Here is an 18,000-nt window from a genome sequence, read left to right on the forward strand (position 1 = left end):
GAAGCTGCGGCCCGGAGGGGAGCTGGCGAAGGGAGGAGGGAGGGAGATCGAGGAGGAGGCGCGGGCAGGGGAGGAGAGGAAAAAGTTGCGCTGGGAAGTTTGGAAAGTTGGGAAGTGGCTGCTGCGGGCTTCGCCTCCCTCCGCGCGTGTGTATGAGGGAGCGAGCGAGGGAACAGGAGAGGAGCGAGCGAGCGCCTGCCATGCCCATCAGACCCCGCCTCGCCGCGCCCGGGCGCAGAGCTCGCCCGGACTCCCTGCGGCCCGGCCCGGCCCGGCGCGGCCCCGGCCCCCCGCCCCCCGCGCCGGGTCCTCCCCTCCCCCCGCCCCGGCGGCCCCAGCCCCCCGCCCGGCCCGGCTCCGCGCCGCTCTCCCGCCCTCCTCTCTCCTTCCCTCCCGGCCGCGGAGCAGCATGGCGGAGCCCGGGCAGCGGCCGCGCGGCCGCCCGCCGCCCCTCTGAGCCCCGCTCGGGGGCCACCGGGCGCCCCAGACCCGACCCCCGCCCCCGCCGCGCCCGCCGCCGCACTTGTCCCACCGCGCGCCCCCTGGAGCACCGCGCACCCCTGGGACCCTTGCGCGCCCCGGGTCCCCAGCATAACCCCGGGTCCTCGCGCGCCCGCCGTCCCGGTGCTGCTCCGGGAACACCGTGCACCCCTGGACCGCGACGCAGCTCCGGGACCTCCGCGCGTCCCGGGACCCCGGCGCGCTCTCACAGCCCCGGGGCTCGTCCAAGCGGGCGGCGCGCCCCGGTGAGGGGGCCCCGCCCCAGAGGATCCCCCTCTTACAGCAGGCGGAGCCCCGCCCCAAAGGGACCCCCGGGTCCGGCAGGGATATCCAGCCACGCCCCAAAGGGCTCCCGGCATCCCGCGTCCGGAGCCCCGCGCTGCGGAGGAACCTCTGTGCCCAGCCGGGGGCTGCCTGCCCCGCTGAGGGGGCGCCTCCCAGGACGGTCCCCCGCGCCCCGCAGGCCCGGCAGGATGCACGCCGCCCTGGCAGGGCCGCTGCTCGCCGCCCTCCTGGCCACCGCCCGCGCCCGCCCGCAGCCCCCGGACGGAGGACAGTGCCGGCCGCCCGGATCGGTGAGCGAGCGCCCGCCCGGCCACTCTCCCGGCCGCCCGGCCACTCCAGCCCCGCGGGGACGATGGTTTGGGGGTCCTGCCTTCCGCACCCACTTCGGCCCACCCGCCCCACCTCTCCGCTCCGGGCGCTGCCTCGGGCGCCCTGCCCTGGCTTCTGCCGCCCCAGCTCCTGTCCCGTGCGGGAAACCGAGTTGGGGCGCTCCCTCTCCAGCTCCTTCCCCACCCGCTGACGCTCTCGGGCTCTCCTCGGACTTTCGGTCCCGCTTGGAACTTTCCTCTCTGTGCCCTTTTGGACTCCCCTCTTACTTTGATCCCGTCTTTACCCTCTGGTTCCTCTCTTCCCACTTCTGACACTGTTTCTGCCGTTCCTTGCCTTTCTCTTCTCTGCCCCTTCCTCTCGTTCACACGCCCAGACTCCTCGCAAGCTCCCCTCTCTCCCTTGACCCCCGCCGGTGACCTCAGGCAAATTTTCTGCATCTCTAGCCCAGGCCCCAGCACCCACGCTCCCAGGTGCCCCGGTTTCACAAAAAGGATGAAGATTCCAGAGGAGAGGAAAAGAAAGTGCCAGGACATGCTGGCCTAATATTTCTTTGGGGATTGAGTAATTACTAGGTTTCCTAATTTTCCTTCCAAACTAAGGAATCCCTTGATTTCCCTCAGTCTTTCTCCCTCGAAGTGTAAATTAGTGCCTTGAAAATAACCCTGGTTTGGAGACGAGGGAGCAGGAAACCGTCTGTAAGGTCCTCACTGGCTGCCCAGTTAGTTGACCTTGGGCAAGGTGCACCTCCAGCGACCTGACTTGTATGGAAACAGGGAGCTTAGCGACAGGCAGAGAGTCCTCAGTGCTAGTCTCTCACCAGGATGCTGAGATTTACATTTGTTGGCTGTTGGTAAAGTAAGGTACTATTTCCCCAACCCAACAGATACTTTTCTTTTGTACTAGAATCAGGCAGAAAAATGTTATGAGTTGACGGAAAGCTTGCAGGTGGTGGCTGGCAGTGGACGGTCCAGGGGGTGTTCCAGGGTCGATGGCAGTGATGGTTCAGAGAATGTTCCTGGGTGGAAAGTGACTTTGCCTGAGAGACAGGAGAGACCCTTTCTCATGTCCCTTGACCCCTGGACCTAAACTGGATTGGAGAAATGACCCATGTCTTCACGACCCTCCTTCATCTCTACACACACACACACACACACACACACACACACACATTCCTCTTCAGAGCCTAGGTGACGGCAGACAATTGGACTTGGAGCCCAGGTACACCTTTTAAAGGGAGGAGCCTGGAAAGCATGTACATTTCTTGGGACTAATTCTGTGGAATCTTTCCCTCCCAAACCAGGGCCTGAGACTTTACTTAGCCTGCAGGTTTTAAAGCACTTTCTCATCTGTGGTTTCAGCTGGTGGAGCAGAGTAGCTGACACCCCAGACCTGCCCTCCAAAAAGAAAACTGCATCCGCCCTGCTGAATGGGGAAGTAGCTGTTTAAATAGGCTATTTTTAATAGGTGTTCTGCTTTCAAAGTGCTCTTGGCGTGTATCTTCTAATGGTCGGATTTAAAAGTTATATGACTTCCTCCCTTCTTGCCAGAGCAGGACTCTTGGTCCCCTCTCCCCACCCTCCACATGAAACACCGCCGGTGAAGGTTTGGCTTGGCCAAGATGGAATGTTCTCAGGTGGTGTGGCAGTCCTTGGCACTCACAGCTAGAGCCAATCATAACGAGAGCTTCCTTCACTGCCTTCACTCCTTCTGAGCCTGGCACTGCTCTCCGGGCTTATTTACATAGATTGTGTCTTTTCATCCTCCCAACAGCCTTTGAGGTGGCTGCTCTCAGCTCCCATTTTACAGATGGGGAAACTGAGTCTGTGGGAAGTGAAACCGTGTGCTTAAGATCATACAGCCAAGACAGGCCAAAGCCAGGATTTGAATGTGGGTCTCAGTTTCCAAAGCCCTCGCTCCTGCGCATGGCCCTAGGTCGGTCTCTGTCTTCTATCCCCACCTCCACCTGCCCTCTCTGTTCTAACCTTCTGCTGGCTTCAGTCTGACGGCCTTCCTTCACTCTCCTTCTGCAGCAGAGGGACCTGAACTCCTTCCTGTGGACTATTCGGCGTGACCCCCCGGCCTATCTGTTTGGCACCATCCATGTCCCCTATACCCGCGTCTGGGACTTCATCCCGGACAACTCCAAGGCAGCCTTCCAGGCCAGCGCCCGCGTCTACTTCGAGCTGGACCTGACCGACCCCTACACGATCTCAGCGCTGGCCAGCTGCCAGCTGCTGCCGCACGGGGAGAACCTGCAGGACGTGCTGCCCCGTGAGCTCTACTGGCGTCTGAAGCGCCACCTGGACTACGTGAAACTGATGATGCCGTCATGGATGACACCTGCGCAGCGGGGCAAGGGGCTCTACGCCGACTACCTATTCAACGCCATTGCGGGCAACTGGGAGCGCAAGAGGCCGGTGTGGGTGATGCTCATGGTGAACTCGCTCACGGAAACCGACGTCCGCTCCCGCGGCGTGCCAGTGCTTGACCTTTACCTAGCCCAGCAGGCTGAGAAGATGAAGAAGAGCACCGGGGCCGTGGAGCGCGTGGAGGAGCAATGCCATCCACTCAACGGGCTCAACTTCTCCCAGGTAAGCACGGGGCGCCTGGGTCCCAGAGCCCAGCCGTTCCCATGTGCCTTCCTCCTCTTCTCAGATTGTCTTCCTCCTGCGGCCAGATCCTGTCCTTCCCTTAAAGGGAGAGGATCTTTCGAGCTGTGGGGCAGCTCTTGGCTGCCTTTGTGGTGGTATGAAGACAGACTGGTGTGTGCTGGACTTGGGGGTCAGAGTTCAGGTGTTTGCTTCTGTCTCAGTGTGCTACCTGGCGGGGATATATACACTCCCCACCTGCTGTGCCTGCCGGAGAAGAAAGAATTTCCCTCGGAGCATCACAGTGATGAGAAACAGAGAGTTGCCAGTTTGCATCTGACTTTCCCTGAGGCCCTGGGGTTTCAAGAGCAGGAGGCTGTCCTGAGGCCATTGGGAGGATGCATCTGGGCGGCTGTAGTGTGTGTGTGTGTGAGTGTGTGTGTGTGCGTGTACGGAGGACACATAGAGGGAGATGTGCTTCCTGGGGTTGGGAGGCAGGAGAGGTGCAATGGACCTGGGGTCTAGTGGCCCTGGCTTGCAGGGTGAGGTTAAGAGCTGCCAAATTTCCCAGGGTCTCTACAAAACTCCACGTGCCCCTTGGACCGCCTCCCTAGGCTGAGAGAAAGTCAGCAAGGATAGTTTGGGGGTTAATAATTTCAGAGAGATGTGTTCACTTCAAGGTTGACAGTTCTGATTTCTGAACCTTAGGCATGGGGGCAGGGAGGAGGGTGGAGCTTATCCAGCAAAGTGTCATTAAAAGCCCTGTCTCCATGGGCAGAGGTCACTCACAACTCACTGGCCCCAAACTCAACTCTGAGGCCCTGGGAACAATGAGTTCACATCTGCGCCTTGAGACGGGCTGTCAGTCCCAGAACGGGCCCTCCGAGGGGTTGGTGGCTCCTGCAAGCAGGACCCTAGGCAGGGCCCCGGGCCGATACCCTAAGTGAGACGTGGTCCCCAAGACATGCTTTTCCAGGAAAGAGCCAGCCGGTAAATTGGCTGGACTAGAAGGTCTACTGCTGGAACCAGACCTGCTTGTGCTCCCGAGATGCTGCAAGCTCTTCACCAGGGAAACAGGAGCAGAAACTGATCCCCCTTCAGAGATCTCTGGCTTTTGTTTTTCCAGGGGAAATGCAATATTGTCCCCAGGGAGGTAAGAAGCCAGATTGATTTGCCGGCCAAATGAAAGGCGGGTTTGTCGGTTCTCCTGCTGGCTCTCCCATAATTGTGGAGTCCTTACCCAGAGGGCCCGGTGGCAGGAATATTGGGGCAGTTAGTCACGCCCCGCAGGGTTCTGACTACGCCTGACTCCTTCTCCGCGGGGAAAAATCCTGTGCATTCTCTGGCCCAGCGCTGATTCCTCTGAACGTACCGGCTCACTCCCTCTGAAGTGACTTTTCCCTTGCCAGCGTCAGAAGCTGATATTATCTGTGTTAGGCTCCCCAGTGCTCACCGCCCATCTCATTTTGGAGACAGGTTTGTGGGAGGCCTCTCTGTTCAGAGGCCTCATGTCTGGCCTCGATGTCTTTTTTTAGGCTGGGAAGGTGGGCGACCCACCGTCCCTCTCAACACTCTCTTTGTACCAACCACAGGGGAATCTGACCAAAGCCGAAGGGAGCACACAGACCCTCTGGTTAAACAGCCCCTGGCTTTAATCTGTCTCTCTTAAAACAACAAAACTATCTTTCTTCGAGGTCTGGAAACACTGCTGTGCAACCAAAGGATGGCTCTGGTAGGTTGAAAACATTTGCTGGAAAGCATGTGAGTTTATGTTTTAGGAAAAGTTCCTGAGAGCCATTCATCGGCCAGCAAGAAGCCCGCTGACAGTCTCCAAAGCCCATGTTTGAAGATCAAACAGACTCAAATTTCTGGTTTCAAAAATGCACCCACCCCATCACCAACCTGGGCCGTCTCTTAAAATTGTTCTTGGGTCCAGCTCCCTGAGAGGGCTGCAGGAAGCAAGTCCTGAACAAAAGAAAACAGGACTCCTCTCGGTTCCCTAATCTGCACACCCTTCACCACCTGCCAGAGTGCCTGACCTCGCCAATTTGTCCTGTTATCATTTTGGAGCAAGGTGATGAAATCTCTCCTCCATACTCGTGGGCAGACATGGGCTAACTGGGAAGGGAGCGATTCCAGAGCCTGGGCAGATGGAGTTGTTAGGGATCCCCAACCCCAAAGTCAGAAATGCAACAACAGCCTTCTCAGTAAAATTGTATGCACGCGTGCACAGTTTGATATGAACATCTGTGATGCATTATTGTACTGAAATATCTGTTAAGTGCATCAGATTTTTATTTTTTCTTTCCTCCCAGCATTACTGTTATTGCAAAATATTTGGGGAGGGGGGAGCAAAGAGAAGATGGTGAGGGGAAAAAGCTTGAAAAGAGAGTGCGTTTTGTTAAGACCTGGGATTTTAATTTTGATTTTAGTATTTCTCAAAATTCTTATATTTTCTTCTAGTCAGATTATACCACATTTTCCCTAGCTAAATGGAGACAGAAAGCTATACCGGCTAAAGATAGGACTTATGTAAAAGTTTCTTCCATCTTTGCACAGCATGCAAGATCAAGCTTCTTGGCCCTGGTCTCTAATTTTAATATGAACTGAGCGCACTGAACCCAACATCACTGTGTGCTTGCTATGTGACCTTGAGCAAGTCACTTCCCCTCTCTGGCCCTTGTTTTTCCCATCTGTGAAATGAGACACCGGGATTAGGTCATCATTCAAGCCACTCAACCCTGACATTCCATGGGACATTATAATCAACTCCATGTGCCAGGCACCCCGCAGGAGGCTCTGCACGCTTTTTCATCTTGTCGGAGTCTCACAACCCTATGACTTTCTTAGGTGGGCACTCCGAAAGCCTGGATGACTTGACCAAGGCCACAGGGCTAATAAGGAACAGAGTCTGCCTGACTTAAGGGAAGGACGCAGTCCCCTTGCTGCCCTAGGTTGACTCCCGGGACGTCCTGCATCTAGGTGATTCGTGTCTTTCAGCTCTTCCTTCAGTACTTTCTTTTGTGCTCTTCTTTCCTTTAGGGTAAAGGGCTTAACAGTTTACTTCTTGGAGAATTTATCCTTGTAGAGAAATTATCTCCTTTGGCTCTGTGGCTGGAGCAGGGATGGTAAAGGCAGGTCTTCTAAAGATTTCTCTGACGTGTTTATAGGCAGCTCAGGATAGTGGGCTGAGGGATGGGAGTCTAGCTTCTAGGTTTCGGTCCCAGCTCTGGCTCCAAAGCCAATGACTTGTGTATAACTCTGGTGTTCTTGTTATCTATTGAATGGAACAGCAGTGACTAGCCTTTTTTTTTTTTTTTTTTTTTTTACAACTGAGCTGGTTTTGTGAGGATGTGAACCAACATGACCTTTGGGGGGGTTGTCAGGAGGGTAAGAGGACTACCTAGACATAGGGCCCGTGCTTGGAAAAGAGTCTGGGAGGCTTCAGGACAAGGAAAGAAGGCTGCATGGGAAGCATCACCTTCACCTGTTGGCACCTTCTTCCAGCAGCCATGCCCACTGCCTGTGCTTTGCTGAACAAAGTAAAGCTGGAGTAATAGGAGGTGGTGGTAGCCCCTGTGCTCAGGGGCCGGGGGATGCCTGAGTCTCGAGTCTAGATCTTGTGACAATCTTGAGACCTGCCCATTTCAATCAGCTCTGCTGGCTGCCTCTGGGGATTGGTACCAGCTGCCCCGAACGCAGTGGACTGATTAGGGGACCTCTTTCTCCCTCTAGGGGGCCTCAGTGGCCCCCACTCAGTTCGGTGGAAGCACTGGATGAGGAGCCCTCTAAGTTACGTGGTTCTCCGAGGCAAGATGAACAAACGAGGACACTGCCATTCTGAACTTGGCTGTGATTTAACTCACACGCCGGCGCTGTTCATCTAGTGTGTGTGGCTTGGGCGTGGCTGCCAAGGGTGTCCAAGATGTTTGTAAAATTCTACAGCCTCCTCTCAAAGGAGTTAGAAAGCCCAAAGTCATCATTTATTGAGCTGTGTCTCCATACGGGGCGCTATATTAGACCTTGTAAGTACATCATCTCTAATCCTCCCAGGGATGTGACAAGACCTGTCATTGTATCTCTTTTACAGACAATAAATTAAGGCTTAATAGGTTAAGTCATTCGGTTGTGATTATACAGCCAGGTCAGGCGGACTCAGGATTCAAGTGTGAGTGTGTCTGATGCCAGAGTATGTTTTTCAAGATTCCAAGAGCTGATGTAATTTTGTTTTTAACAGTCAGATGGCATTATCTGGTGATGTGTGTATTGTAATGCAGGGAGATCATCGTATCTTGCTAAAAAATAAAATAAAATATTAAAAAAATGTATTGAAAGAGAGTATTGAAAAGTGCTGAAACTGATTTTCTCCCTGGCTTAGAAATTGGATCTGATTCTAAAACAGGAGTTCTTGCCTGGAGAATCGCATGGACAGAGGAGCCTGGAAGGCTACAGTTCATGGGATCGCAAGAGTTGGACATGATTTAGCGCACTATCTTTCTTCTAAACCTTGCCCAGCTTTCCAAGGGACCAAGGTGAAGACAGCATCCCTAACACAGGCTCGGCAGCACAACTGAATAAAGGGTCTCCTTGGTTACAGTCCGAGGTCCTAGATCCATTCATACATCTGAGGGAACAGCACATATTATAGGGTGCTTAATTAGGATCTGGAGAGAGAGTGAATGGTCAGAAACAATGATATGACCATCCCTGCTTCCCTTCCTTCGTCCAGCACTATGGAATGAATGAATGAAGAGAGATGGCACAAGCCGCAGTGAAGAGCTCCCTCCTTGAACTTTAATAGTTCCTCACCATCCTACAAGGACGCAAAATGTGGAAATAATGAAGCGGGCAGTGGAGTACAAAACAGGCTCTAGGCCTACCGTGTTTCTACCCTGGCCATGACTTTCAGCTTGTCCTGTCCCTCTCCGGGCCTAGATTGCCCGCTGTCCCGCAGTTTCCGGGACCCGCCCAGTTCTGACTTCCGTGTGCTCTTCTGCAGTCCTCGTACTTTGGAGGGGCTGGGCCACCCTGAGATTTCCAAGCTGAGTTCTCCGCAGTGGGGAGGGGCTGGCCAGCTTGTCTATGGCGGGCTGCTGCCTATACCTAATCTACTCGTCCTGAAGCCTGCTCGTTCCAGTGGGTGACTGGCTGCTTCTTGCTTCCAGCCTGTCAAGCGGATGGAGCCCCAGCCTGTCGTGGCGCAGTCTGGTGTACAGCTCCCCAGCCTTGTAGCCTGTCCTTCCCCAGGATTCCTCCCTCACTGGCTCCCCCATTCATTCAGCCAGAGCATCTTAGTGTCAGCCAGGATAGTACGGGGAGCAGCCTGGATTTTTCCTCTGGGGAGTTTACTGCCAAGCCAGGGGCGATATCAGTGCTTTCTTCTTAACAGCCGTGGAAACCGAGGCATGAAGAGCGTGTGTGTTCATCTCCCGTGTCCTGCCTGCACATCACCTTTCTCTTGCTGTCATACATTCCCATCTCATGGAACCCACCTCTCACTTCCCATCCTCCAAGAATGGCTGTTCCTACCCCCACCCCCACCCGCTGGGCCTCCATGGCAGCTATAGCAGCAATAGCAGCAGTGACCTTTGGCCTCTCACATCCATAGCACTCATCCCTATTTGTGGCTTCCTATCAGATCCGTGTGCCCTCCCCAGATCGAAAGGGTAAGACACTTCTCTTAAGACCAGCTGGGCACCCCTAAGGACCTGCAACCATGCTGAGCCATCTTCTCCCCAGGGTCACCCACAGAGTGAGAGCCTTGGGGTCAGTGTTGGCTCCAAGCACAGGCTGGCCTAGTCCACACCTGTAACTGCAGATCCTGGCCTGGGAGCAGGCTGCTTCTGCAGCCTGCAGCACCCGCTGTGGCTCCCGTCCCAGCCCTGTGGTCAGGAGCTGTTCAGCAAATATCTGTCACATGGTGTGGAAGTCACCTGGAGCACCCCCAAGTCCTGACCCCTAGACATGTGTACTCTCATTTTCTTTGTGTGCCCAGAGAGCTGTTTGCAAAGAGCCCCTGCCAGCACAGCAGGCTCTGTCCTTTTTTCTTTTTTCCCCTGACTTGGTTAATTTCAAACTTTAACATTTAACGTTATTAAGCTCAGAAGCAGACACATAGGATGGCTCAGATCCTTCCATCAAAGGAGAGTGAGGCCATAAGGCTGGAGGTGTGACCAAGATGTCATGAAATATTCTTGTCTCTGAATCAGAAGTTCACAGCATGAAGTCTTCCTGATTTACAGAATCTCTGAGCTGGACTTGGAGACTCAGGGAATCTAAGAATGGTGAAATCTTAGAACATGAGCCTCAGAGGCGTTTTTGGACTCGAAGAATCTTCACATCGTGAAATCCTAGCCCTTTAGCTTTGAAGACTTTTCAGCTCATACACACAGACTTCTAACATCTTAGAGTTGGAAGGGACCAGTTCTCAAGAATTCCAAGAAGTCCCATCCTCAAACACAGTGATCTCCTCCCTACAACTCAGCCTCCCGCCCTCCCCAGGCCAAAGAAAAGCCTGACTTTGTGACGGAGATAAAAATGGGAGCGTGCCTTTGTTAATAGTTCCCATTTGGACATCCCTCAAAGCCAGGAAGAGGTCGCCTGGTAATGCAGCTTTCCGAGGGAGGAAACTGAAGAATAGGACGAGCCTGCAGCCAGCCAGCCAGGCGGCCGTGTTTCTTTCCCCCTCGAGTTTGCTTCTAAATATTATCCACTTCACTCCCTTTTATCTCCCATCACTGGCTCTCTGTCCGCCCACTTAATCCACAGGCAGCCGGTGGCCCAGCCTTCTGCTCTGCTCAGCGGCTGCCAAGCTGTCTGGCCTAGCTGCTCCTCCAGGATCCACAGGCTTTTAAATCTGTGCAGAATATCCGCTGGAACACAGAACGTTGCCCCAAGCTTGGAAATGCTGTTGCGTGTGCTGGGCCCCCTCCCTCTGCAGGAATTTCCTTCTTTTCTCTCCTACTCCTGAATCCTCTGAGATCTCTAAGACTCAGCTCCATGCTGTACCTCCTCCAGGAAGTCTTCCCAGAATGCTTCTAAATCTCATCTGCTTGGGAGGACTTGGTGCAAGCTTTTCTCTGATGATGCAGCCACGTCTATTCTTTCCCACTGTGAAACGAGGGATGGCATTTTATGATATTCTTTCACCACTTAGATATTTTACATTCTATTGTAATTATTACTGCGGCTGTCTTTTCTTTCCTAATCAACCCAGCTTCAAAAGCTAGCTCAAAATATGCTCAAAGTTGATTACAAAATGAGACTGGATGTTTTCCAGTTCTGAAGTTGGGGCCCTGTGTTGTATCCTGTGGTTGAGGTGTTGGCAGCTCTGGATGCTAACAGGAGGCTGCGTCTTGGCCTCTGGATCCACAGAAAGCCTCAGACTGCCCACCTGAGACACAGAAGCAGTTCAGCGCTATCGCTAGTCCATTGGTGGGGACTCTGTGACACCACAGGTCACTGTTGAATGTCTCTGTCTCTCCATCCCGGAGTGCTTTGGTGTCTTCTCTTCCTTGTCTGTTCCTTGCAAACAAAGGCCTCTTTTTTTTTTTTCCTTCTCTCTAGTTAGAGTTCATGTGAGCTTCTCCAGGGTCACTACATCCCCCATTTTATTTTCATTTCAAAATGTTTAATTTCAGCCATACTTGCCACTTTGCTTGGGCTCCCGTGCTGCCAACCTGTTCTAGGCCTCTCTGCCTGTCTCTGTCACACAGTCCCTGATGAGGCCTCCATGCATTGGCTTACGCTGTTCCTCTACCTGAGAGCCCTCCCTGGTTTTTATGGTCTGGCTTTAAGGGTCCCTGAGGGCAGCCATTTGAAAAGCCTGGACCCTTCAAGCAAATGATTCCTTATAGCCAGACTTTCATCCAAGAAGAGGAAAGTCACAAGATTGGACGTCTCGGCTGATACTGCCTGATCATAACTCAGGCAGTCTGAGTTTAGGTGCAATGATGTGATTGGCTTTCAGCGTTGTAAGTTTTATTTTTTTTTTTCCTTTTCGTTTCTGATTTTTTTTTTTTTTTGAGGCTTACTTGACAACATGGGAACCCACACCAGTATTCTTGCCTGGAAAATCCATGGATGGAGAAGCATGTTAGGCCACAGTCCATGGGGTTGCAGAGTCGGACACAACTGAGCAACTTCAGTTTCAGTTTGACATTTATATTAGAGATTGAGAAAGAGTTAGTGCTCTGGTGATAGGCACCTGTCCCGTCATGAGGACCCCACCTTCATGACCTCTTCTAAACCTAATTCCCTCGTAAAGTCTCCATCTTCAAATACTATCATAGTGGAGGTTAGGGCCTTAGCATATGGATAGAGTGGCACAAATCTGCAGTCCCTAATAGCGAGTGAGTCATACCAGGGCCACTCTGCATGCTTGACTACCCTTGAAAAGAGCCAGAAGGTCATCAGACTTGGCCCACACAAGTCAGGGCCCTGGAGCTGTTTCTGGTGGTGGCCTAGGTCCTATGCAGTCTCTTCAGTGGCCCCTGCTGCTGGCCTGTGTTCCTCCCCTGACTAGGCAAGGTGCCTTCTCTGGGGGCGGGGGGGACCTGCAGGTGTTTTCAGATCAGACCCTAACCGCCATCCACCCTCCCTGTGCATGCCAAGTCACTTCAGTCATGTCTGCCTCTTTGGGGCCCCATGGACTCTAGCCCACCAGACTCCTCTGTCTGTGGGAATTCTCCAGGCAAGAATGCTGGAGTGGGTTGCCCTGCCCTTTATAGGGCATGTCCCTATATATATATGATTCCTGTCCCAATATCTATATGTTCCTTTTCTCCCCATCGGGTCAGGAAGAGCAGGGGAAAGCACTCAATTTTACCTCTCTTACCTGTGAGCCTGTTTCTTTGCATAAAGCTTCCTCATTCCGAGGAACATCCTGGCCTGACTTAACCTTCAGAACCAAGAATTAGTCAGTATTCACCCAGCATAGCACAGACTCAGCTCAGAAGCCCCCTAGGATGCCTCTTTCAGGCAGGGCCCAGAATCATTGCATTCATCAGTAATATAGGTCACCTAAGGCTAGTTACCTAACCTTCTTGGGTCTTAGTCTCCTTTCTGCCAGTTTCATCAGATTGCTGTGAGGATCAACTGATTATGAAGTACCAGACACCCATGGTTATTGCATCTTTAAATTAGCATCATCATATAATTTTTCCAGAAATGTTTTTTAGTTCCCACTGTGTGCCAGATACTGGGGTTTGTGCTGAGATACAAAAGTGAGCAAGAAGGATGAGGCTGTGATGCCTTCCAGGGTGGGGAGGGGAGGGAGCAGAAGCACCTTACAGCGTGGGGGACGGTGGAGGGGGGAGCAGTAGGCAGAGAGAGGGGGGTTGGTCCTGGCAGGTAACGGGATGTGCTCTGGGAGCCGGCTTCCCACTCCTGCCCACCTCTGCTCCCAGTCAGGGTCAGAGTGCGGTCGGCTCTGCTCAGACGAGATTCCGCTGTGAGGATGCGTGTTTCCTAGAAGCGCTGCACACGGCCCCGCCTGCCCCTCGGTCAGCCCTGGCGACTGTGCAGGAGACACGGCAGGCTGCGCCCACGTCCCCTGGCCAGCCCTGCCCTGGGAAGCCAAAGTGCACAGATAAAAGGCCAGCTCCTTTCCAGTTCCTCTTCTATTTAAAAGACTTACCTGCTTCCTCCCTGTTATGGTTCTGTAAAGTTTCCTGACCAGTTTTACCTCCTGGCGACTTAGTGCGCCTTCTAGGCGGTTTGTAATTTAAGCCTCCAGCCCCATTTGAAACCGCTTTTGAGAAAAGAAGCTGTGGGCAGAGAAAGCCTTTTGGATACCTCCCTGTCTCATCTTTTTGCCCTAGTTCTCACGGTTTCCTTTCCTTGAACTGCTCTGCTTTGAGTTTGAGAGACAAAAGCCTAATTGGCAATGATAATTCCAGCCATTTGCATCGGGGTTTGCAGTTTCCACCGTCTTTCACATGCAATAACTCTAGCTGGAAATTCCTCCCGACCCCCCAGACAAACACCTTGAAGGGGGCTGGACCAGTTTCCTGTCCCTACCCCCTCATCTCCCCTATTCTGACTCCTCCCATTCCCCACCCCCACCCCGCCCCGGAGAACTAGTTGGGTGGCTATAAATTCTTCAGGAGTATGGGATATTTTTGAGCTCCAGACCCTCTGCTGGGGTTGAGATGCCGTCTGAAGAACTGTGTATGGGCCATGGGTGGGTGAACTGAGTCACTTTGGGACCTCAGGGGCCATAACTGGTACAGTCACTGTGTTTGAGCGTGACTGTTTCGTTGACCCAGCACTATATAGCCCCCATGCCAAGGCCTTCTGGTGGTCTTGCAGGTGACTTTTCTATTATTCTGCTTCCATCAGTGTAGTTTTATGGAGAGGGGGATGAGAAAGGGATGCAGGATTCTTGATGGAGAGCTTGCAGTTTCAACAGGACCAGGGCCCATGGAGATAGGAGTGGGAGAGGCCTTGCCTGGGGAAAGAAACTGTTAGGCAGAAGTGCCAGATGGGAAATGCAGAAGGTTTGCAAAGAAGGTCCTTCTACCCCTCCTTCTATTGACTGTACTCTCTCCTTTTTCTCTCCAGCTCCCAAGACAGCTGTTGTTATTTAGTGCCTATTATGTGCTAGACCTCAGGTTTATTACAGTAAATTTCTAAAATACTCCTGAAAGGTAAGTATCATTTCCCCCATTTTAGGAGCTGAGACTAAGTACTTTGTGCAGAATGATGGAGCCAGGATTTAGATCTTTTGATACTTTAAGAAAGAGACTGGACTGAGCTGGAGTTAGAATTCGAGCTCCACCAACTCAGACTGGATGACTGAGGGTCTGTTTCCATATCTGAAAAGCTGGGGCTCATAATAGCATCCACCTCCTGGTGTGTTGAGGAGTGAATGAGGTAATGCATATCCACCACAGAGCTGACCGCCTGGCACACACTCAGAGGTAATGGATGTTAATTGTGGTGGTTGAAGTCATGGTCAGTTTAATTATTGTTACTGGCCCATTTTCACACTGTGTCTGGAGGTGAAGCCCATCCCATAGAGAAAGTGGTTCTCAATCCTTGAGTCTCCTCTATACTGAACATCATCCAGAGCAGGGTGAGGGGTTGGCCTGATTGGGACCCTGCAACCTGATCACCCAGAGCGTGGTTATTTTTTTCTGACCATCTAGCCATACTTGTTCTAGTTCAGCTTGCCTACGATTTCCCACCACTCCCTGGGGTGTGGACACGTCAAAAAGGAAAAGAAGTTTAGGCTGAAGACTGCTACGGGCCCAGCTCTGCCACAGGTTGCATGCCTCATGCATGACCTGAGGCCATTCCCTCTCTGAGGGTCCTTTTTGTCTTTTGCACAGGGGTTGGTATGTTAATAGCAGTGACCCAGAGTGATAGGAAGAACTGGGGTTAAAGCCTGGGCCGGACTTTATTAGCTCTTCAGTGGGCTGTGTGCTTTGTGCTGCTCAGTACATATTTCTCCTCTTCTCTTTCTCCCAAAGAGAAGTACCCTGTATCTACTCAGTGGATTGAATTAGTTATTACGGAACTCTTCACCCATCCATTCCTTCCTTCAGTTGTTTGCCAAACCCTGCTGGGAACTACACTGTGCCAGGCTTGCTTCCAGGTCACAAGTCTGGGGCTGGTGAGAAAGGGAGGGATTGAAGAGACCCCAGAGAGAAGTGCTCCACAGCAGAGTGCTAGGAATGCGTCTGAGTCTTATATATGCACTGCTCTGCTGAATCCTCACAACAGTCTCTCAGGGACATAGTATTATTCAACCCCATTTTACAGGTGAGAAAACTGAGGCACCAATAGGTGATTTCATTTACCTGAGGTCACACAGTTGGTGAGGGGAGGATCTAGAATTCAGACTGAGGCAATCTGGCTACAGAGTCTGGGCACTCACACTCTCTGCATCTATGAAAAGGGACTGAAATCTGACAGTGGGAGGGGTCAGGAGTGGATGGGGGAGGCATAGCACTTCTTCTGGGACTAGAAGTAAGAAAGCTTAGGAGCAGTAGGGAGTTGGTAGACAACTGATGTTCCCTCCTAAGAAAGAATGCCACATTGGGAAGGAGAGAGGGAGGTGGTCTGTTGGCCAGGACCTGAGGTGAGGAGGGAGGCAGGGGTTGAGAGCAGAAGCTGACCTTGGCAGGTGAGGGAATAGCAGGACAGACTGAGGGCCCAACAGGAGTGGAGGCCGTGAATGTATAATGGCACAGGCTGGACAACTGGGATACTTCTTTGTGTAGCTCTCTAGGGCAGGAGCAGGAGGAGGAAGTGTGGCAAAGGGCCACTCCCCAAACCCAGCCTCAGGAGCCCGTGCTGGGTAGGGTAACAGCTCCCATCTGCCTGTCGTGGTTGAATGCTGACCCTGAGCCCCCAACCCCACCTGCAGCTGGGGCTTTGCAGGGCCGTGGGAGGCCTTACAGATGCCATCAAGATGAATGAGACAGCATCCTTGCTGTCCCGGAGTTTTCTTTGCTGGTGAAGATGCTCTTTGTATATAATAGACAGACCTCCCCTCCTTATGAGTACCTGGCTGGGCTAGGAACTCGTACCTATGCTCATACTATACTTGGCAGTACAGTGCCGCCTTAGATCAGTATAGAAAAATAGGTGTTACCAGGGTTCAGGAGGAGCACCAGTATGGGGTTGGGAGCTGATGGTGATATTGACTCAGACTGAGGGACCCTCTTTACTCACTGTCTATCCTGTACTCTTGGAGAGTGCTTGCTGGTGGAAGAGGGGATTCAGGGGACTGGCCAGGGAGGCTCGCGGGCCACATGGTGGCGTGCTCTTAAGCCATATTAAGAAACTTAGACTCCATCCTAGGAGCACTGGGGGCCACTCTTCCGCACTCCTGTACCCTGTAATTCACTCATCATACTGGAGCGCCTCACTCAGGCTTGCTTGGAAATTCCCAAGCCCCTTGGCTTGAGGGAGGAACTCCCATGTAAACCTTGGCTTGAGGGAGGAGCTCCCATGTAAAGGTCTTTTCCCTCAATAATTCCAAGTTGATATCAGTGCTGAGCCAGAGGAGAAGGACTCTCAGCTTCTGGAACAGGAACATGGGTGTGTTGTTTTTTTTGAAACGGGACCGTAAAAATGGTCTAGTTGCCGAGTGAGACTAGTGTGTAGTTAAAGATCAGCTCTTTGTGAAGAGCCTGAGACCTTGATCACCATTTCTAAGATAGTTACCATGGCATAACATGGCCTTGCATTTTGTATGGCCCATTTGATGGCAGAACTGGGGGGAGGGATTCCCACAGTTCAGTGTGTAAGTGGGATGAGGCAGGTGGTTCTGGGAGGTTGGGGGATGGGAGGATCTGCGTTCGTAAATGGTCTGTCCATCGTGGGAGCACTGGATCAGGAGTCCAGCAGCATGAGCCCGGGCAGGTTCCTCCCTGGCTGAGCCCGCTCCATGGATGTGAGCACTTGGTAGACACACAGGGCATCCCGCTGCTGCAAAGCCGCTATCTCTGCTGGCTCTGACCTCACTGGAAAAGGGCATTTGTTAATTTTACTGTCTTTGATGTGTTTACATGTCTGTCTCCTCCATAGACTGAAGTTCTCTGAGGGCAGGACCCTCATCTGATGACCTGAGTTTGCCTGAGGCCTGGCTCCCAGGACACACCCAGGGATCCTGGGGTCAGCTGTAAAATTACCAGCTGTACCCTCACATCACCACCTGAGTATCTGGGTGGGAAACAGAAAGTCCCCAACTACCCCCACTCTGTTTGCAGATTTCTAGATGTTCAGTTCTAGGAGGTCAAACATCTAGGGAGACGCCCGTGTGTCCCATTGTGGCGCCCAGGTGTTCAGCTTTGGCAGCTCTGCCCACTGAGCCCCTTCTCACCCACGATGCTTTCCTGCTGATGCTTCGTTCCCATGGGGGCCCTCAGTGCTTCTCATGAGATTGGAGGCGTCTTCCCAGCCCTCCCCCTGCCCCCTTTCCTCACGCTTCTGTGTTTTTTCCAGGACATGGATCAGAGCTTCTGTTTGCTGGTCATTCCGTGATCCTCACACAATATAAATGAAAGCTGCTAAAACCAATAAATTCAAACCATGTGTGGGCACCGGGGAAGTACAGGGACGTCAGAGGGCCGCAGTGTGAGGTGGCGTCAGCTCTGACGGCACCCGAACTGATTTGTATATGAGAAAAGTAAATATCCCAAGTGGTAAACAGCCCTGGGTCTCTCATCATCGCTGCATTTCAAAGGCATTTAATAGGAACACACGCTCTCTGTCTCTTGTAAACAAAGAGAGCTTCTCTCTGCCTGCTGACCTACATTCTGCATTTTCATCTTTGGGAAAGCCA

General features: G+C 52.7%; 1 protein-coding gene across 1 annotated transcript in view; it reads left to right on the forward strand.

Annotated features, from left to right (window-relative positions):
* Positions 1 to 531: 531 nt before the first annotated feature.
* TRABD2B (TraB domain containing 2B) overlaps positions 532 to 18,000 on the forward strand; it is a 227,319-nt gene continuing 209,850 nt past the window's right edge. Inside the window, exons 1-2 of the mRNA XM_040231224.1 lie at positions 532 to 1,076; positions 3,147 to 3,707. Coding sequence (XP_040087158.1) covers positions 975 to 1,076; positions 3,147 to 3,707 — 663 coding nt within the window. The 5' untranslated portion in view covers positions 532 to 974. The remainder of the gene's footprint in view (positions 1,077 to 3,146; positions 3,708 to 18,000) is intronic.

This window comes from Oryx dammah, unplaced genomic scaffold, assembly GCF_014754425.2.
Source record: "Oryx dammah isolate SB20612 unplaced genomic scaffold, SCBI_Odam_1.1 HiC_scaffold_28, whole genome shotgun sequence".
Lineage (NCBI taxonomy): Eukaryota > Metazoa > Chordata > Mammalia > Artiodactyla > Bovidae > Oryx > Oryx dammah.